At 40.2% G+C, this 22,472-nt stretch overlaps 1 protein-coding gene across 3 annotated transcripts in view; it reads right to left on the reverse strand.

Annotated features, from left to right (window-relative positions):
• Positions 1-18,706, reverse strand: part of LOC142152379 (histone-arginine methyltransferase CARM1-like) — a 131,822-nt gene extending 113,116 nt beyond the window's left edge. For 2 of the 3 annotated variants that reach the window (XM_075208992.1, XM_075208973.1), the window contains exon 1: positions 18,301-18,704. In XM_075208992.1, the coding sequence (XP_075065093.1) occupies positions 18,301-18,646 (346 nt within the window). In that variant the 5' untranslated portion in view covers positions 18,647-18,704. Of the gene's footprint in view, positions 1-18,300 lie in introns of all 3 variants that reach the window. The other variant, XM_075208982.1, reaches the window with a different exon arrangement.
• Between the last annotated feature and the right edge of the window lie 3,766 nt (positions 18,707-22,472).

The following is a 22,472-nucleotide window of genomic DNA, read 5'->3' on the forward strand; positions in this document are numbered from 1 at the left end:
GCCGTCCTGTTCATTCAACACATTTTTCGCCTCCATGGACTCCCTACAGACATCGTCTCCGATCGGGGTTCTCAGTTCATTGCGCAGTTCTGGAGATCATTCTGTACCCTCCTGGGAATCAAGATTAGTTTGTCATCAGCGTACCACCCTCAGTCAAATGGGCAGACGGAAAGGGTTAACCAGTCTTTGGAGAAGTTCTTGCGATGCTACACGTCGGAGTTCCATGACAACTGGTCATCCTTGTTGCCCTGGGCGGAATTTGCCTGTAACAACTCCTGTCACTCCTCCACCAAAACCTCTCCGTTTTTTTGCAATTATGGTTTTCACCCCAGATCGAACTCTTTGTATTCTCTCCAGTCCGTTGGTATCCAGGAGATCCGTTCCACTGCCAGAGATCTCAGAGTTATCTGGAAGAAAGTGCACTCATCTTTAAGACAAGCCTCACTTGTGGCAAAAAAAAATTCGGACCGACACCGTACCATCTGCTCTCTTAAGGTTGGCCAGAAAGTCTGGCTGTCTACAAAAAATATCAGGCTGAAGCAACCTTGCAAGAAGTTGGGCCATTTTCCATCATCAAGCAGGTGAACTCTGTTGCATTTAGGTTAAAAATTCCGGGCTCGTTAAGAATTCCAAACACATTTCATTGTTCTCTGTTAATACCAGTTCTTTATCCAGCTCAAGCCCAGTCTTCAGACAAGCCACAGAGGTACAGTGTTCAGAAAATCTTGGATTCCAAAAAAGTGCAAGGACAGGTGCACTTTTTGGTACAGTGGAGGAACCGCGGGTTAGAAGAACGCTCTTGGGTTCCGCGGAGACAACTCCATGCTCCCAAACAATTGAAGGAATTCTTCAGGAAATTTCCAAGAAAACCTGGGTGTCGGGGTCCCTTGACCCCTCCTCAAGGGGGGGGTACTGTCACGAGCCGCGGCGGTACTCACAGCCGCCGCGGCTCGCTTCTCATGCGCCCCAGCGTCCCGGCCGTCACCTTGACGACCGGGACGTCATTTCCTCTTCCTGTCCGGCCGTTACCAGGGCAACGGCCAGACGCTAGTACACTAGCGCTGCGTCCCGGCGGTGCTGGTAGCCGGGCGCATGCGCATAGCAGGCAGCCTGTGGGCTGATTAGGCTTAGTAACAGGCATTAGCCTGCAACTGTGTAGGTCAGGGGCAAGCCCTGATTGGCCCTGCTGGATACTAGTAAATTAGCCTGCAGGAGTGTGTTCAACTGCTGATTGGTCTGTGTCTGTATTTAAGGCAATGAGGTCTGCTGCCTCATTGCCGGTTATAGCTTCTGTGCTCCAGTCTGCTGACCTGCTTGTTCCAGTTCCTGTATCCTGTTACCTACGTTTTGACTCCCCGTGTTTGACCCTTGGCTTGTATTGGACTTCGCTTGTGTTTCCTGTGACCCTGATCCTTGGCTCGTTTACCCGTTCCGCTTCTCTGCCTGTGACCTCTGACCTCAGCTTGTTCATCGATACTGATACCTGCTGCCGGCCTTTTGACCTCTGCGTGGACCTGACTCTTCTTGCCTGGGTTCTCCCCAGCCGGTACACACTTCACGACCCTCTGCCAGTCTGCAGCCCAGTCTGTCCCCACCATCAGGGGCTCCAGTGAACACCTGACTGACAGAGTAGACTCCGGGTTGTGTTGTGCTGGCTGGAAGAGTTCCTAACAGTAAAATCGAATAAAGCAGAACAAAGCAAGTCATTGAGGACACAAAGATTTGAGCCAGGTAGTTTGCTATAGATTAGAGCAGTGGTGGTCAATTTGGAAGTCTTACATGAGGCCCCCTACTCTTCCTAAGGGTTACACAATATCTTGTGAAATACCAGAGAGCACCTGGTGTGCTATGTATGTTAGTAAGAGCAGTGATGACCAGTAGTATGCACAACAGTAATAGGAAGACTATTAATTTGTACAGCAGTAGTAGTAATGCTTATTGATATGCCAGCCAGTGGTCGAAGTGAGGATGTATACAGTGGTATGCCATACCGCCACTTCTCCTACTGCTTTGATTGTAAAACTAATACATTTCATTAACTTACATTCCCATTACATTTCCCATACCGCTACTTCTAAATTTCCACTTCGACCACTGATTCCAGCAGTAGCAAAATGTCACCAGCAAAAATCACGTACCTCAGAGATGCCCAGAATCATGCAAATATGCATTGGCGCAAATGCATACGCCTACTTTCTGTGCATGCACAGAGCGATTTCTTGGAAGAAACATTACTCAAACTGGTGTAATACTAACTCTAAACCAGCCCCTTACATAGCAAGGAAAACCACTATTTCAGATTAATGCATATCATAGGCTGCATATTATTGAACTAAATAATAAACCTTGCCTAATATACCTGAAGCTTGGGAAGCCTCCTGGACTCCAGGGCAGGTAGACTAAACTACTGCATCTCTGCTGTACCTCCAAAACTACAAGAAAATGTTTGTTACTGTCAATAAATAGGTTTTGTTATATATTCATTAGGCAGCCTTTCCCTCTGATGTGCACTACCAAGAAAATGGCACTAGATACACCTATGGCTGCAGCTAAAAAAGTACTTTGGTCAGAGTACAACCCCCCCCCCCCTCTCAGCAGCTACTAGTGAAATCTCACTTAAATAATTTTCTAATTTAGAAGACTAACATATTAATACAATATATTTAAACTGACTGGAGAGTCTATACTTATTAACATGCCCCCATGCTCTCTCAGGTTGTCAAGTTTGGAGGGTGGAGCTGTTCTAACTAAACTAGCATACAGAAACTGGTAGCTACACAGACTTGCATGCAGAAAGCCACATTTTAGATTGGTTGATATATGCACAGTCTGGATTGTTTGACTTATACACAGTGGCAGGGCCAGTGATCTCACAGAAACGCATATCACATCAGGAGGAGTTGCAGCTGTCTATAAAGGGGTGGATGATTAATACTTTTAAACTGCAATGGAATTTCAGTTTAATACGGAACAATGTATTTTACCCCATACATGCCGACTTTTAAAACCTCAAGTGACAATTCATGGCATTGCATAGTGGGGGCGGGGCTTGTTGACACGATTCACGCTATTAAGCCATGTCTCTAATAAGACCCAGGAGGAATGCAGTCTCTTACAGAAGTCCATGAGGACTCCCCAAAATCCGAGAACCTCCATGAAATTTCAGGACAGTAGACAAGTATGTTTTACCTTCATGGCTCATATTATTTGTTTTAAAATTTGAGGTTTAGTGTTAATTCAATAAGATCCCAAGTAGGTGTTACTATAAACTTATAAAGCAGACCCTTTTAGGAGAAACCCATTTAGACAGATCAGTGCATATCTGTGTGTCTCATTTGACATGCATAAAACACTGCTACCTGCTCCCCCTTTGCAACACAATTGCCTATTTCATTTGCTAAATGTGTGCACCCATTGTGCCTTGTACTTTGCTACTGTAACATATGCAGGGTTGTATAGATAAAAAAAAAGTCAGGTAAAATCACTGCCTGCTTGTACATTTGGAACTATCTTACTTTTAAAATGCATGTGCAACATCCACTGCATCAGGTCAAAACTACCATAAAATAATGAGATAATACAACAGGCCAAAAAATTTTTTCATTGTTTTGTAATTTTTCCAGTATCAAAAATAACTAAGTTTCTTAAAAGTTACTTAGCAGCATAATTGCCATATATACTTTATATGGTGGATTGTGAAAACTCTTACAATTCAACATAAAATCATACTTGTCTAGTTTCCCGCAATTTCCGGGAGGCTCACAAATGTTTGGGAGTCCTCCCGGACTTCCGGAAGAGTAGGCATCCTCCTGGATCCTTGTGGGGGTGGAGCTTAATGACGTGAATGCTCCATTAAGCTCCACCCCTTCTATGCAATGCCGTGAATTCAGACATTTCAGGGCGGGGGCATGATGACACAATGACGTGTTTCGCCGAGCCCCGCACAAATCCCCCCGGATCCCCCGAATGCCAACTTAAAAAGGTTGGCAAGTATGCATAAAATACATTCAGAAAAGGTTAAATACATTTTCACCATACTTTTACGTTTTCTTGTGACTATTTTTTATTCGTATGTTCAACGCACAAAATACCCCCAATTCTACATGAGGAGCATACAGTCCGTTGTTAGTTTACCACTGTGCTTGAATTAATGTTCATACTTACTAAAGTAATTCTATCGTTTTAAAATAAGCATTGCCCAATCAATTGTATGTGTTTCCAAAGCATTAAGTGATTTATTTTAGCAGATGTAAATAGTCAACAATTCAATACATTATAATATTATGATAAAGTACAGTACAGCCAATACCAAAAGTTACATACATACATACCGCGCTCTTATCGCATTGTGCTCGCTGCGCAACTACAGGACCCAATGGACAGTATTTCTGCTTAGATGACTGTGTCAGAAGTGACTGAGGCTGGTGGGGGATGCAGCTATTATATATACAGTCAGTGTTTCATTGTGAACAATAGAGATGACGTAGCTTGCTTCTATAGGTCCAGACGTTGGGTGGGTTCAGGGTAAACAGATCATAGGCTGATTCAATCTAAGGAATCCAAAGGAGGGGGTCGTCTCTCCAGGGGGTCTGCTCCTTTCATAGCCAGCATCATACAAAGGTTTATTCTCTAATATCAATAACTAAGCTATGCAATGTGCGATCTCTTCGCCGACTGCACCTGACAGCTGCTGATGAATAGGGCTTTAATATGACACCAGGCGTGTAACCTTTCCTATAACCTGAACCTTGAATATCACTGAAGTGTACATATAATCACTATATATATATATATATATATATATATATACTAATAATAAACCAAATACTATCTGCTTCTAAATTACAGTGTAACGGAACCAATGTGAATATGAATTACATAAATAACTAAATGTTGTAATGCGAGTGTGTTACGTAGCGTACGGATCGCATTTGCATGGCTAAACAATATTAAACCAATATACTTTCGTTCATCCAATTATACGACTTCAACAGTCCACCCTTTGATAGTATAATAAACTATCACCTTAAAGATGTTATATGCAGGATCTCAGTACCACGCTTCATTGTTATGTAATATAAATCCCCCTTGGTGTATGACCACGCTGTTTGTAGATCTAAACAAGTTATCATAAGAGAGAGTCTTAATCCTCTAACGATTTCTTCTTTTACTATAGACCGTACATTTCTGGAGCTTGGAGTTAACCTTTTGTATGCCCTTCAAGGGTGCAATAAAACACATAATACATTATTTGGAAAGGTACAAGGTACAACAGAACATGTATCAGTTATACAGAATTCTCTACTACAGTTCTTCAAGTTTAACAGGTTCTTCTGTCCAACGCATGTCTTTAAGCTCAGAATACATTTAAACACTTCATGTTCATCAATAGCATCATCCTATGTCTATCAATAATATCATATGCAATCTCCTTCAGCTTGCGTTAATATACACACTTCTAATAATGTCATCAGTTCTTTTCATCAACACTTGTGGGCGGGCTATTGTCTGTTCGTTCTTCCCAGTCTCCCAATACTCAGATTTAACAGATATCGGCTTGCAAAGCATTGGGAGACTTCAGATTAAGGGACCTAGGTGTCCTACTTTTTCCCTTAGTGACCTCCCACCTATAGTTCGGGTACCTCAAGAATATTTAGTGGAAAGAGAACTAATCCTACTGGATATAATCACTGAGGCATGTGTGAGCACGCCCAGCACTTTGTTTGGTCAAAAACCTTACCCTCCCAAGAATGACAATCATTCTCAAGGATGCCTGCTCAAGTCCGAATATTACTGGACTGGCATCGCTGGGTGTACCTCTTTTCTAACCATGGGGTCGCCGTACTTACGGACGTAATGCTACTCAGACAATAGCCCCTCGCACTTTCTCCAAGCTCCGAGGTTTCCAATTTTTCCTTTACCCCTAAATTGAATAGAGTAATTGGCTGGACCGATTATGCTACTAACTTCTCCTTCCTCCCCAATACCTCCTTATCATTACCTGAACCAGTCTCTGTCACCTGCTAATAATCAAAAGAATTAACCGTCCTGAGAAGAGAATGAAATGAGAGAACACAAAACAGGAAAAACTACAACTTCATGCTGGACAACAGTCTTAGCCTTTGGCTCAGGTGCTACTAACTGCATTCGAGGCCTTCCAGAACAGACTCATGAGTGCCCTTGGACCCTTCTCTGAGTGTTGGCCCCTCTGCAGTGGGTGGAATGGGCACCAGTGTGTCTCTGCTACCCTTGAAGCCATGATGCTGGTAGCCTACACCTGGTACCTGTCTGTCAAATAACCTGAGCCTAAGAAATTTCTGCTCCACAACTTACTCTCCCGATCCAACACCCTAACAGGGGTGACCTTTTGTTATTAATAACATGAATACCCCTATCATCTATTATAACTCTAGGACTATCACATTGAATAACAAAAGTTTTGAGTATGACACAGTAATACATTAGACACATTTCAATACACATTTACCCAGACATTTTTCATTGGTACATCTGTGTATACTTGAGGATCCTGCATGGTGGTAATTGGATGACGTGTATTTGTTTTACCTGGAGGAAAACCCATCTGCAGGAGGGATATGGGATGGCTCTATTGGTATCATTTTCCTGACATTTTCTTAATCAAGATAGGACGTTGCCGTCCTACAAGCTTGAGACTAAATATCTGGTGCACCCCAATACTCTTACCAGCTTGCACATACCTTCTGTACCCAGCTGAGCCAGACCATTTGCTGCCTCCTCTGGGACTGGGAGATACACTCTGGGAGCTACTGGTCTACCTTGTTCATCTTTCCAGAGTCCACCAGACTCCTAACCACATCTCTTCACCTTCCAGACAGTTTATTCCTCGGGTAACACAAATCTTCATATATTAACCAATATGTGTATGTGTGCATGTGTGTGTGTGTGTTCACATTTTAAAACTAAAACAATACAACGAATAACAAAACAAAACATAGATTTGTTAACTGTCACAGAAAACCCTGCTGTCTATTTGACAGCTATGTTCGCCCTGGTGTGACAGCCATGTATGGTCGTGTGTGTAAGTGTGGACCTTACTAGCAGCTACTTCAGTTGGTAACTGTGTCACTGTATAAAGTCCTCTATGTAGTGTCCTAATCATGTGCTGGTATTGCTATAAAACGATTTCTCAGTCACCTCAACATCACCCCCTAGACTAGAAAAATGCTGAAGACCAATGTATATCAATCGATTTTCCCTCTGCCAACTCACATGTCATTCTCAGTACCTCACATTCAGCTACTTAACTAAGTGGGAAAGGCAAAGGGGTCTATTTCTATAACACTTTCTTCAAATATAACAGTATCCAGTACATGCCTGTCTAACAGTGAAAAAAAAATATAAAACATGAAAATTCTACATTTTCTAGGGTTTCACATTATGTCGTATCTTGTGGTAAAAATCCTACTCCAATGTTCTATACAGAGATGCATATCTGTATGCCTAACCTCCAGCAATCTCCTATCCACCCTTTGTGCATCCATATAAAGGCACATTTTTGTACAGGAGGCACGAATCATAGAACAAAAAAAGAAACATATGCAATCTATAAAAAATGAATCGTATTTCCACAACAGAACCTTTCTGCTTAAAATCAGCAGTTTCTATACACATGAAAACAAAACCCCTGACTGTTTCTGTAACTCATGTTAATCTAGTGTGTGTATCTCTGAATTTGTCTTATGTAAAAATATAAAAATATGTCTTAGCCCCATTGTTGAGACTGTGTCTGATTTTATCTCTACGAGAGAGAGAGAGAGAGAGAGAGACTAGCGTTTGTGTAAGGAATGAGAAATAAGAAAGCAATGAATGATGGGAATACAAAGATTTGAATACAAACATACATGCAGAAAGGGAGATTTTTACAACAAAATGACAGCCGTATTGGACTCTGACTCTATGGGGAAATGGCTGTATTCATTTAACTATGATCCCTCCCAAGAATGACTAGGGGGTCTTAACCGTGCAATCCAGTGTCGTCCGTCATTTGTTCATTAAGAACTCGGTATCTCTTTGACTACATACCTTTTCAACGGACTTTCCTAACTTATAATAGATAAATGTAAAAATTAACTGTTGATGACTCATCTGAGATACATAAACAATATTTTGGAGCAAGTATGTATATACTTCATTGTTGGATAATGATTCTCAGCTAAACAAATTATCATAAGACACTGTAGCCTAAAACAAAGAGTGTTCCATTTGTCTATTGTTAATTAGTCTTTCAAGAGTAATTCTTCTATTTCTCTATCTCACCCCTTTTAAACACTTAGGGCCAGATTTACTAAGCTGCGGGTTTGAAAAAGTGGGGATGTTGCCTATAGCAACCAATCAGATTCTAGCTGTCATTTTGTAGAAGGTACTAAATAAATGAAAGCTAGAATCTGATTGGTTGCTATAGGCAACATCCCCACTTTTTCAAACCCGCAGCTTAGTAAATCTAGCCCTTAGTCTATATATCTTTTGTGTACCTTTTATCTGTAAGAGGGAAACAGGATAGTTATCTCAAAACAGCAAACAAAACAAACATTTCCATTCTTTACCATAGGCCGGCGATTAGGAAAACAAGCATTTGACAACATAAAACAAACAAACAAAATCAATAAAGATTACCTTTTAAACTCAGTTTCTTCCTAAAAGTACACACTAATACTTACCATAGATTAAACCCCACCTGGTTGTAGGACTGCAATGTCTGACCTGAACTCTAGAGTTGGTTATAGTTCTCCCCCAAAGTATTAATGGCTATGGGGTGTGCAATCAATTGTTGGGGAACCTCTGAAACTTGTGTACGCCTCCTTTGTGGGTGTCTATGTGGTTCCCAACCCAGGTATCCCTTTTTCTCTCTACACAGTTCCTACTCCTGTGTCCCTTCTTAAGGCAGTAAAAACACGTCCTTGTCATGTCTGCACAATCTTTTGCTAGGTGTCCTATTTTATTGCATTGGAAACACTTCCTCAACTCATGTTGTTTCTTTTCCTTAACCCAGGTGTTATTACACTGTGGTCGTGTGTGCAATCCCTCTAAAGCTGGGATACTTACCATCATTACCCTATCACATAGTGCTTTTTCCTCTTTACCTATATTTTTATCATGTCCTATAGCTGACTCCCTGAGAACACTTACAGTACTTCCTCTCCAGTATGGTAATGAAGTTTGCACCCTTCTTTTCAAGTTTTCCCTGAGGCCATCCATTAGAACTTTAACAGCAACCTCTCTGTAGGGTACACTATCTTTTATGTCTGATACCCCAGTATATTTAGCCATCGCTATTAGAGCCCTGCAAAAATAGTCTGTTGCATTTTCACTATCTTTTTGCTTGATAGTAAAAATTTTACTCCAGTCCACTATCACTGGAAAATATATGGCCAACTGTGTGATTATATGTCTAATATTGTCCTGATTATCATCCTCGGTTAAGGATTCATCTTCCTCCAACATACAATCCTTAATGAACTTTTGTATATCAGTATTGGGAGGAAGACAGGTCTTCAATAATACTCGCCAATCGTTATTAGTTGGCTCGTACACATTACCATAATATCTAATAAACTGCTGACATTTGGTCAAATCTTTCCTAGGATCAGGGAAATCAGACAAAATTGAAAATGTTTCAGACCTAGTGCATGGATCATGCTTTGCTACATGTTTTAAAGGAACCTCACCATCTCTGTCCGCTTTCCCATTGGGAACTGTTGTAGTGCAGACAGGATGTAAGTCTACCAAATCACTATAACTAGTTGCTGAAATTGCTGCTGCAGTACAATGGATGTCTCCTCCTGTGATAACCTTTACATTATTCTCACCACTTTCAGCCGCTGCCCCTTCTGGTGGAACCGTTCCCTTTCCTTGTCCTGAAACATTACTTTTAACATTACTTAAAACAACATAAAAGTTACTAGTTACAGTTTTCACATTTTTGGTATTGGCTGTACTATCCACCCCGATTGAATTTGTTGGGGGCGTGTTTGCGCTCAGTTCGCCACGCTTTGCAACGCACACTTCCGGAACGCTCATTTCCGGAACGCTCATTTCCGGTGTGCATACGCTGCTCTGCCACGTGCTACCTTCCATTTGCCCCCATTTTAAACAATCCTCATGTTTAATTCTCGTTTTTGTTGATTTAATCAACTGCACTTTATTTCTAACAATATTTAACACCTGTGACTCAAAACTACCCATGTTTGGGAAAGGTCTTTCACAATCCTTGGTCATTTTGACCCACTTGTCGCAATATTCAGTTGCGTATGCACCATATTTATTAAACATGAGAAATCTTGCTGAACTAACCGGCCATTCATTAGGCAGCAGAACACGAACTATCTCTAGCGTTTGCTTCGCATCCATTGTGAAAACAACCTATTTCTCAACGCTACTCAAAAAGACTTTTTTCCTGTTCTCTTTTCAAAAAGAACCTACCAGAGATTTTTATCCGTGGATGGTTTCACAGGCTACGCCCACACACCTCCTAACACAGAAATATCATTGCAGACTAAAGGGCTATCAGCTCCTCGATACCCTTGACTCTACCACAAAATCTGTTTTCACCGTATACCCTGTATACTACCTATAACACCGTATGTTACATAAAAATCCACATACTACCATATCACCGTATACCCTGTATACTACCTATAACACCGTATGTTACATAAAAATCCACATACTACCATATCACCGTATACCCTGTATACTACCTATAACACTATATGTTACATAAAAATCCACATACTACCATATCACCATATACCCTGTATACTACCTATAACACCGTATGTTACATAAAAATCCACATACTACCATATCACCGTATACCCTGTATACTACCTATTCCCACACCATATACAGCTTAGAATACTGTATATTACCTATAACACCGTATGTTACATAAAAAATCCACATACTACTTATTAAACTGCACCGTATGTTACATAAAAAATCCACATACTACTTATTAGACTGTTCTTATTTCAAACACAACCTTGCTCATCCAGTTTCCCTGGTCAGGCAGCAACCGATATCTCTGTCTTTTCAATAGTAAATCACCTCTTTGTCTGTCTTCAGCAGTATGCAAATTCTTCCCTTATCTATCTCTTTTCAACAGTATGCAAACTCTTCTCTTATCTTTATGCATACCACTATGAACATATTAACACATATGTAGACTATGTTACATATATAACAGACTAGGAACATGATTGTTCAAACACGTGGTAACAATACCGAAAGTTCATACACGCTAAACAGGAAGCACACATACACTAGGCAATGCAATACCCTTTAAAACGTAAAACGACAATAAAAAGAAACATTTTTCTTTCTTGTCCCTAGATTCAAATTAGCGTTCCTTCAGTCTATGCAACAACGGACATTCGGTTTCGCAACACACAGTGAACCACAGGTCTTAAACACATTGCGTTCTTTCCTGTTATGCAACGCTTCCGCCAATCCACCCTTTGTTGAGGAACCGAATACCGTGAGCGTTGCATACCTGCCGATAACGTAACTCCTAAACTCACGAGCCCCCAATTATTAAAGTAATTCTATCGTTTTAAAATAAGCATTGCCCTATCAATTGTATGTGTTTCCAAAGCATTAAGTGATTTATTTTAACAGATGTAAATAGTCAACAATTCAATACATTATTATATTATGATAAAATACAGTACAGCCAATACCAAAAGTTACATACATACATACTGCGCTCTTATCGCATTGCGCTCGCTGCGCAACCAGGGGACCCAATGGACAGTATATCTGCTTAGAATACTGTGTCAGAAGTGACTGAGGCTGGTGGGGGATGCAGCTATTATATATACAGTCAGTGTTTCATTGTGAACAATAGAGATGACGTAGCTTGCTTCTATAGGTCCAGACGTTGGGTGGGTTAGGGTAAACAGATCATAGGCTGATTCAATCTAAGGAATCCAAAGGAGGGGGTCGTCTCTCCAGGGGTCTGCTCCTTTCATAGCCAGCATCATACAAAGGTTTATTCTCTAATATCAATAACTAAGCTATGCAATGTGCGATCTCTTCGCCGACTGCACCGGACAGCTGCTGATGAATAGGGCTTTAATATGACACCAAGCGTGGTACCTTTCCTATAACCTGAACCTTGAATATCACTGAAGTGTACATATAATCACTATATATATATATATATATATATATATATATATATATATATAGACTAATAATAAACCAAATACTATCTGCTCCTAAATTACAGTGTAACGGAACCAATATGAATATGAATTATATAAATAACTAAATGTTGTAATGCGAGTGTGTGCGTGCGTATTTTACCGTGCAAACGCACCATGCCACGTGTTACGTAGCGTACGGATCGCATTTGCATGGCTAAACAATATTAAACCAATATACTTTCGTTCATCCAATTATACGACTTCAACATACTGTTGGAGATATTCTACCCCATACTGGATCCACCTCACGTTCCATTTTATTTGCCTTCCATTTATATGTTCTTTAGACTGCTTTTGTTCTGCATCCCATTACATTACATTTTATTGTAGTTATATAAAGAATATAATGAATGCCATTTTGCTAAATAATCTGTGTATAAACATAGTAATTTAGTAGGAAAGAAAAGTTTCAAAGACAAGTGAGTAGTCCTCTCCTTCAAACAAAGGGCTATATCACTATTTGACCCTGGTGATTTAAAAAGTGTCAACCCCGAACATAATCCTATTTCTATTGGTAATCTGAAACTTAACCTTTAGTTATAAGTGAAACAAAAATATTCAACCCACCTCTAGGACAAAACTTAAATATATTCAAAATTGTAACCACAAACATAATCGCTTTTTAAAACTTGCATACTTTCCTCCGGGAGACTCCTGGAAGAGTAAGGTCACCTTTCCGGATCCCACTTCACTTTTTTCAGAAATGGGCAGGACCTTGATGATGCAATTTGATGCGAATTGTGCCACTGTACAGTGGAGAGTGAGCTACGACGATGCAAATATGGGTAGCCATAACAGAGTAAAATCATTTAAACATGCTTTATTCTGTGAATAAAGCATGTATTAATGTATAAATATTTTTTGTTATACATTTAATCTATTTTTACACCTTTTGTAATTTGGAATGGAAAGTTCAAATCTTGAAAGGATGACCTGGCGAATTTAACCCTTAGCCCCAGCAATATATAATTTTTTTAATGAATTTCTTTATTGCCACGATAAGCAGCAACAAAAAAAAAATCAGCGTAATCACCACGATTAGTGTTTTAGTGGTTGTGGAAATAATATTTCACTTTTAGGCTTACTGTTCCTTTAAACTTGCAATTATATCACTTTTCATGTACACTATATGGACAAAAGTATTCGGACACATGATCAATACTCCAACAGGGACTGTAATGACATTGTATTCAAATACATATACTTCAATATGGAGTTGGTCCCTCTTTTACAGTGATAACAGTTTCCACCCTTCTTGGAATGCTTTCCACAAGATGTTGGAGTGTTTCTGTGGGAATTTGTGCCCATTCATTCTGTAGAGCATTTATGAGGTCAGACACTGATGTTGGAGGAGAAGGCCTGGCTCGCATTCTCCATTCCAGTTCATCCCAAATGTGTTCGATGGGGTTGAGGTCAGGGCTCAGTCCGGGCCAGTCAAGTTCTTCCACACCAAACTCATCAAACCATGTCTTTGTAGTCCGTGCTTCATGCACTGGGGCACAATCATATTGGAATAGAGAAAGGTCTTCCCCAAACTGTTGCCACAAAGTTGGGGAAGCATTGTCCAAAATAACTTGGTATGCTAAAGCATTAAGATTGTCCTTCACTGGAGTTAAGGGGCCTAGCCCAAACCCTGAAAAACAGCCCCATACCATTATCAATTCTCCACCAAACTTCACAGTTGGCATAAGGCAGTCAGGTAGGGAATGTTCTCCCAGCATCCGCCAAACACAGAATAGCCCATCTGACTGCCAGAGAAGTGTGATTCGTCACTCCACAGAACATGTTTCCACTGTTCCACAGTCCAGTGTCAGTGTGCTTTACACCACCCCATACGACGCTTGACATTGGTCTTGGTGATGTGAGGTTTGCATGCAGCTGCTTGACCATGGAAACCCATTCCATTAAGCTCCCGCCGCACAGTTTTTGTGCTTACATTAATGCCAGTGGAGGTTCGGAAATCTTCAGCTATGGAATCAGCAGAGCATTGGCGATTTTTACACACCATGCTCCTTAGCAGTTGTTGACCCCACTCTGTGATTTTATGTGGTCTTCCGCTTCATGGCTGAGTTGCTTTTGTTCCTAAACATCTCCACTTTCTAATAATATCACTTATAGTTGACCTGGAATATCTAGAATGGATGAAATTTCACGAACCGTCTTATTGCAAAGGTGGCATCCTATCACAGTACCACGCTTGAAGTCACTGAGCTCTTCAGAATGACCCATTTTGTATCACAAATGTTTGCAAATGGAGTCTGCATAGCTAGGTGCTTGATTTTATACACCTCTGGCAACGGGTCTGATTGAAACACCTCAATTCAATAATTAACAGGTGTGGCCAAATACTCTTGTCCATATAGTGTATATTTTATGTACAAAAATTGCTAGACAATCTTTCAGACCTATAAAGATTTGTAATGTGTGCAGTGGTATGTCAGATATGTAATTTAGCTTACTTATAGACATGTTATTATTGTACAGTATAGGGCTTGCTTGAACTGCAGTAAAATAAGAGAATACTCAACAATATGTGCCCCCTAAAGGTAAATATACTATACACTTCACAATGGAAGGAAGTTAAAAAGAAAAATACATATACATATAATACATGTTAAGCTTCAAGTTGGAGCATTGCAGTACTTTGTGCAATACCTTAAAGGTTGTCTTTTTTAGCTAGGTTGTCTGTTGCATTGTCTTACATTTCCTAGGAAATCCGAACATTCTTATTCTTAAATAATTCAGAGTGTGCTTATTACATGCGGCCAAGGGGTAAATTTATCAAGCTGTGAGTTTCCAGTGGATTTTACAAGTGGAGATTTTGCCCATAGCAACCAATCCTATTCTAGCTATCATTTATTTAGTACGTTCTACAAAATGACAGCTAGAATCTGATTGGCTGCTATAGGCAACATCTCCACTTTTCAAACCCGCAGCTTAATAAATTTAACACCCAGATTTCTTGCAAAGTCTGTCCCACACCTTAAGTCACTGACCTTCATGAATATATCAACTGTATGTTAGCAGCAATGGGCCTGTCATTAAGGAGAGCAAAGCAAAAAAAGGAGTAACTTGTAACATTGGTAATACCATGTTGCGTTGGAGGGGAAGGTAAATTAAAACTGGGGACAAATTTATAGTTGGGATAGGGCATGTCCTAGATCAACTTTAAATTTCAGTGCAACACTAAAGCAATCAAGTATTTGTGTGCTACATGAAAAAGCAGCTAGTATTTTCCTTGTGTGAAAAATAATAAACTAATTTGTACCCCTTTGCATTGTAACATGGTTTGTCCTGGATCAAATCTACTCCTTTTATTGCCTTGCTCTGCTTAATGACTCAGGCCCAATATGTGCTGCATCAGACGTTTTAAAAAAAATACACCTTAACAATGAAGACATTAACAAAACATTCAAAGCATGTTCTCAAAGATCCCTGCAGCCTAATGTACTTTGTACTTGCTGAGAATTTCCATAGAACATCATATTATACTGTGTTAATGCTTATGAACATGGCAGGCAACGATGTTATTGACACAAGACAATTGTCAGAAAAATTCACAGATCCATTCGGTTACAGGTTTTTGGGACATAAGCTTCAAGTTGTGAGAGACGTCATTATTACAGTTGCCAGAAAAATGAGTCTGAGTTTGAACATTTATTTAAGTCACATAGGGGTCTATTTATGACCCTTCAATTTTTTCACTTGAAACTTTTCAATCCTTATCTCCTTGATAAGGATTGAAAAGTAACGGCAATGTATTAAAAAACTTCTCAGGGACAGCAGTGGCGATAACCTGCTGTCCCTGAGAAGTGACTCACCTGATCATCGCAGTCTTTTTTCAATTTTGAAAGCTGCGGTGATCTTCTCTTTTTTTTTTTGTTAGTGCGCATGCGCCGACTGAAAACTTGGGGCATGAGCACTGACATCCTGGACGGCAAAAGGTACGTTATGTGACAGGGAGGGATCACATGATCCCTCCACACATGCGCTGTCCAGAGCTGACAGCTGCGAAAGATTGCAGATATGTTAATGTACGCCAGCTTCAGATGTACTGTACTATACAGCAGCCGCGGCGCTGTCAAAGAAGTGTACGCGGTGATGCTGTATACAGCACCGCCGCGGATGCTTCTTTGACAGCACCGCGGCTGCTGTATAGTAGTGCTGCCGAAACGGAGCTGCTGCGCATGCGTGGCAGCTCTCTAGCTTTTTCTTTTTTTGGGGGGGGGGGGTGGAGGAGAAACCCCCCCCTTAAAAACCTCCGTGCGCCCCTGGGAAGATCTTTGATAAATAGGCCCCTATGAAACGTGTACATATAGATGCTTGAGTCATGGAGTTATAAAATAAGACACACATCACTGCCAACAACAATAATAGATTCCCCTCAGTAAGGAGTGACTGCCTTCAAATTTAACATCCAACTCGTGAGTAAATCATCATCATCATTATCATAATTTATTCATGAGGCGCCACAGATTGTGCATCACCGTACAGTCAGCAATACACAAACAGAACATAATACCGATAAATACTGGAGCAACAGAACAAACAATATGAAATAAATACAAAAGAAAAAAAAAATTGAAAATCAACAGAGAAAATAATATTGGGTTTCTATATTACAAAGGTACTTCAATAAGTACCTCAAACTGGATGCAATACCCTATTATCATGTGCACACTAATAACATGGTAACATATCTCCTAACATGTCTGTCCCCGGTAGTGAGATAGGGGGTGAGCCCTAAAATCTGGACTATCCCGATGAAATTGAGACAGTTGGGAGGTATGTGCAAGCGCTAGTCCCAGAGGAGAGGTCGTAAATTTTAGCCAGGGGGGCATGACTTGACTCAGCAGCCTATTAGGAACATTTTAAAGGGAAAAAAAATGCAGATGGCCCAGTGATCCAGCACAAGGTAGCCGGCTATGACTATGAGACCAGCCCAAGGGGAAGATGCCCTCCAGCCCAGCCTGCCCTTGGCTAGTCCTAATGTCATTTTTCACATATTTGAGAACCATTTAAATGTTTACAGTGGACTACACACCTACACACATTGGATCCAGTTTCTAGCCTGAACCAATAAGCAGCATGTGAATTTTCTAGGAAACAGTGACATCACTGAGACACTGCCTGACTAATATTCATGAGGCCCGATTTATATTCATGAGGTACTAGTTCCTAGTGAATTGAGAAATTACAGTCTCATAAATATTATTTCAGCCCAACAAACTGTTCCCACTGGGTCATGTCCAGTTTGACATAACTGGGCCTTACATACAATCATATGGGTGTTTTTGACCATCTATATACAGTGCACTTAACTCTTATAAGAGCTAGGTCTCACACTTTTTGTGTAAATGTTTTTTTATTTACTTTTTACCTACAGCATTTAAACCTGCCTCCATTGAAACAAAAGATAAATGATTGTAATGAATGCAGTAATACGTAATGACAAAAATCTCTGGTATTATTTTCTCCTGAAGTAAATACAAATTCGACTTAGAACATGACAGTATACCTTAATAAGAGCGTCTGAAAAACCACATAACACTTATGTTGTATACCTAATCCATGTCAAATATGAGCACAAAGTAGCCACGAATACTAGAAACATTTAATAATTTGTAATGTACAGTATATGTTATCATGATATAAAAGAAATCTACAACATTCATATAGAAAAATTATATATACACGGTGATGTGTGTTGCTGAGCGATAGAAATAGCTTTTTCCTATTCCTTTGACAGTGGTTATGCCACCTTTACTCTCTTACACATTAAGTTGCAAAATAAGAGAGATGGAGTCTATTGACAGTTGCCAATATTCCTCTGTAAACTTATATAGTAGGTGATAAATGAAGTTAGTTGTATTAAGGTTAATAATTGAAGACTCATAATAAAGTAGTTGATGAGCATGTGTGAACTGAGGTAGAGGTTAGGTACCCAACAAGACTCTTTTGTTACTCTTTAAGCCACTAACGTGTTTTTCTTTTCTTTGACAAACTGTCAAGCTTATTCCAGAACAGAATACATGTAGAAGAGGTACATTACCATCAGTTAATGTCATGACAGCTTCCTCCTTCCCATTGTAGAAATGTAGTAGAAGTATCTTTGGGCTAAGGCTGCTGGACAGCTGCAATGATCCACATCCACTTCCATCCCCACTTCCTTTCTTCTGATCCTCACTGAGGAAGACCAGTTTAACATTGCACTGCAGTTGGAGGGGTGGAGGAGAAGCCATAAGACCAAGGACGAGGGAGGAGAAATGAAAGACTGCAAACCAGGCACTGCTGAGCTTCAACTCTTTCAGAGACCTGGGCAGTAACCCAGCAGATCTAAGATGACGGAATGAGAGAGGGATTTTTATTATGTACTTTACTATTGGGAATAAACACATCACTTATTTCATTTGAGAGACACCTTCTGGCGCTGTCGAGGATGTGCTGCTGAAAGTATGGGGTTTCACTGTTCCCAGTGTCACAAACTAACACAGCTCAAGCTTTTGTGAGTTAATAAACAGATTTGAATAGATCTTTAGTGACCTCTGCTGGTCTCTCCACAGACTTTTTTTTATATAATAGCTAATCCTAATTCAACCTATATAAACCTATTCAAATGTTTTCACCAAACATTTGTAATTCTTTTGTAGCTGCTTATTGCAGCCATAAAAAAATGAGCTATTGCCTGCAGTTATAAAAAAATATATTGCAGAGGCAGCTGAGCATTGGGCAGTTGTCCTGTTGCTATTGGTCTGGAGTAGTGACCTTAACTTAACACTTTGGCGGGTCAGCCTCCATCCTTCTGTTCATGCATAAGCCAGTTTGCGCATGCACAATGTTAGATTTGGGTTTTCAAGTCCATTAGTTTAAAAAATATAAACAAATAAATAAAGTATTAATTATAAAACAAACACAAACAACATTTTATATAATATATAATTTTTTATATAGTATATTTATATATAGCATATATACTATATATAATATATATTATATTATATATATATATATATATATATATATATATATATATATATATATAAAGAACTGCATTTAAAAGGTGCTTATTATATAATACCATACTTGCCAACTTCAGCAAGTTGGCTTCCGGGAGCCTGCCAGTGGAGGTGGGCGTGATTGGGGCGGGGCTTCAAAATCTGCATCATTTGACAGTAGGGGGCGGGGCTAGATGCTGTGATTCCCGGTGAATTTCGGCGTTTTGGACCTAATTCTGCCCATTTCACTAGGAAGTGGGCAGAATTCTGCCAGATGCGGGAGATTGCCACACTCTCCCGGGAGTCCGTGAGACTCTCGCAAAATGCGGGAGTCTCCCGGACATTCCAGGAAAGTTGGCAAGTATGTATGATACCTGCAGTAAAACCTTTGATGTATAGAGAAAACACCAATTTTTGTGGGTAATAGGGCTCTCCAACCTTTGAAAAAAAGGTGCCATAGCACATGAAACAAGTTTTTAGCCTTATAAATCAGATCTCAATACAATGACTAAAACATACTTACGCTGTGTCAAACTTCCCAGGCCTCTCCACCTAGACAAACAGATCCATCTGATATTCAGGCTGACATACAGACCTTGGAAATAGACGGGCCTGTTACTTTGAGGTTCATTCAGTCTCTGTTACAAGTGCTTAAAACAAACATCACCTCTGAACTCAGGGTATCGATCAAAGAAATCAAGGCTGATGTCACCCACTTGGGAGCCAGAACGGATCAACTTGAACATAAGTTGGAGGAACTTGTGGCTTCCCATAATGACCTGATATTTACTCATGAGCTTCTGCAGGAAGAAGGTGCTGCGACTAAGGACAAAATGGTGGATCTTGAGGACAATTCATGATGCAACAACATCAAAATTCCTTTATGAATATGCCACGGACCTGTTCCATAAAGTATTGCAAATGGCCTCGACTAATGATCTCCTCATAGATTGTATCCATCGTCTGCCCAAATCTCGGAAGGCCCCTGACTCTGCACCCAAACATACTTTACTACAGGTGCGCTTCTACAGAATTAAAGAACAGATTTTGTGAGCTTCCTTGCCCTCTTCTCCTATTCGAGTGGAGTTGAGAAACCTACAATTATATCCAGCTATATCTGCCGCTACTCTGGCCATGCATAGGTCATGTCATCAGATTACGGCGGCCTTACTATCGGCCAACATTCTATATTGCTGGGGCTTCCTGACGAAAGTGCTAGTCGACAGGAATGGTAGCATTGTGACCATCCCATCTCCTGTCAAGTCCATGGCAATTAAATATAAATAAGGAAGCACTCTCATAAAAATATGCAGCACCATGAAGTCCATGGCAATGTTGAAGTATTGGAATGTCCAAATACAAGATTGAAATCCACTCCCAAAGTAAGTCTACAAGCAACACGCAAGACTGTTGCCATCTATTTCACTTGTTGGAGCTCATGTCGGTATTGATACAAACTCTGTATCCTTCAAATTTGTTTTCCTCCCAAGCTATACCTATACCACGCTTCTAGACACTCTCTCCTTTTTCCCCACGGAGGTAGTCCAAGCTCCAATCTCTTACGCAACTGTTATGGTTTTTTATAGATTGATTCTTGTTTATTGTTCTCAGAGGTTAAACTGTTAAGTTATTGATATTATATATCGCACTTATATGTTTTACTATTAGATTTCGTGTCACACTATATCTATGGTACAGAATTGATACATGATGAACATGTATATTTAACGGTACGTTTAATGGTTTTGTTTATATATGTTGTTTAGACTACATTAGGTTAGAGTACCCATGGCTTTGGCACGCCCCCCTGCATACATACTTTTTTCTGTCCCTCTACTCTCATCTTTTCTCTCTTGTTCATTTCCTTTTTTCCCTAATTTGTTGGAGACTGGAGGGTTAATGGTAGAAGTCCATATAACAGCAAACAGGAGGAATCTGAACTTACTCAGAGGGTTAATGGTAGAAGTCCATATAACAGCAAACAGGATGAAGCTGAATTCACACAAAGGGTTGATGGTTGAAATCTGTATACAGCAAATTAGATGAAGCTGAATTCACACGAAGAGTTGATGATTGAAATCTGTATACAGCAGGCAGACTGAAGCAGCAAACAACCAGCAACTGTGGTAATCTGGAACCAGGAACCAGGAAAGTGTTGCACTGACAATTTGCTGAGTGTAGGAGGAGACTCTTATAGTCTGCAGAGGAAGGTAATTGTTGGATGAGATCAGGTGTTCAAACTTAGCAGAATGTTTAGCAAATGTCTCAACCAAGATGGCAGCCTCCAGTACTGCAGACAGAAGTCACGCTTGTCCCAGGATAGAATGCTGCATTCGACCAAAGGGAGATGTACAGTAATATGGTACAGCCAAGTGGTATAAACAGGACTAAGCCCCCGATTGATGACATTTATGATGTGTGGTGAGCTTATCATTCAGGAGAGAAGGATTAAATGTATTTTTCCCATGTACACACCTCATATTCACTAATTGACCTTGTGTTGTCTGATAAATGGTCCCTTCAGCGTATTACAAATGTTAAGATTTTACCCATAACCTGGTCTGATCATGCCTCTATTATATGGCAGTTGGGACTCATTGCTGGAGAGTGGCTCTTGGACCTTGGAGACTGGCAGAATATATATTAGTTGATGTTGGCAGGGTGGGATCATGAAGAATGCCCTTGATTCCTATCTAGAGACCAATAAACCCAAGGATGCCCTGGTCTACACCCACTGGTGTGCCCTTAAGGACGTTATGAGAGGGGCAGCAATTCAAGCTGCAGCTTCAATTAATAAAACGCAGTCCAAAGTACAGGCTTCTTATGAGACACAACTAGTATCATTGGAGGCCTTACATAAACGTACCCTATTAGACCACATTATTAAAGCAGATCTAAATGCATTACCCAGGAAAATTAATGAAGTTTCTCTCTTACAGATTAACAATGCCATAACTAGACTCATCAGCACTTCTACACCTTAGGTAATAGAGCGAACAAATTGCCGGAGAATTGTGGAAAGAATGCTATCAACTGAGTTAAGGCTCTGTGTAATGCACAAGGTACCCATATCTCCAAACCCCTTAGCATAGGGAACAAGTGTGCATCTTATTACGAAGGCCTATATAACTTAAAAGATGACACATCTCTGACCCAGCCCTCCACTGAGTCTGTTAACCAGTTCCTAGCATCTATCTTGCTCCCATCCCTGTCTCCAGGTGAGGCTTCG

Source organism: Mixophyes fleayi, chromosome 1, assembly GCF_038048845.1.
Source record: "Mixophyes fleayi isolate aMixFle1 chromosome 1, aMixFle1.hap1, whole genome shotgun sequence".
Classification (NCBI taxonomy): Eukaryota; Metazoa; Chordata; class Amphibia; order Anura; family Limnodynastidae; genus Mixophyes; species Mixophyes fleayi.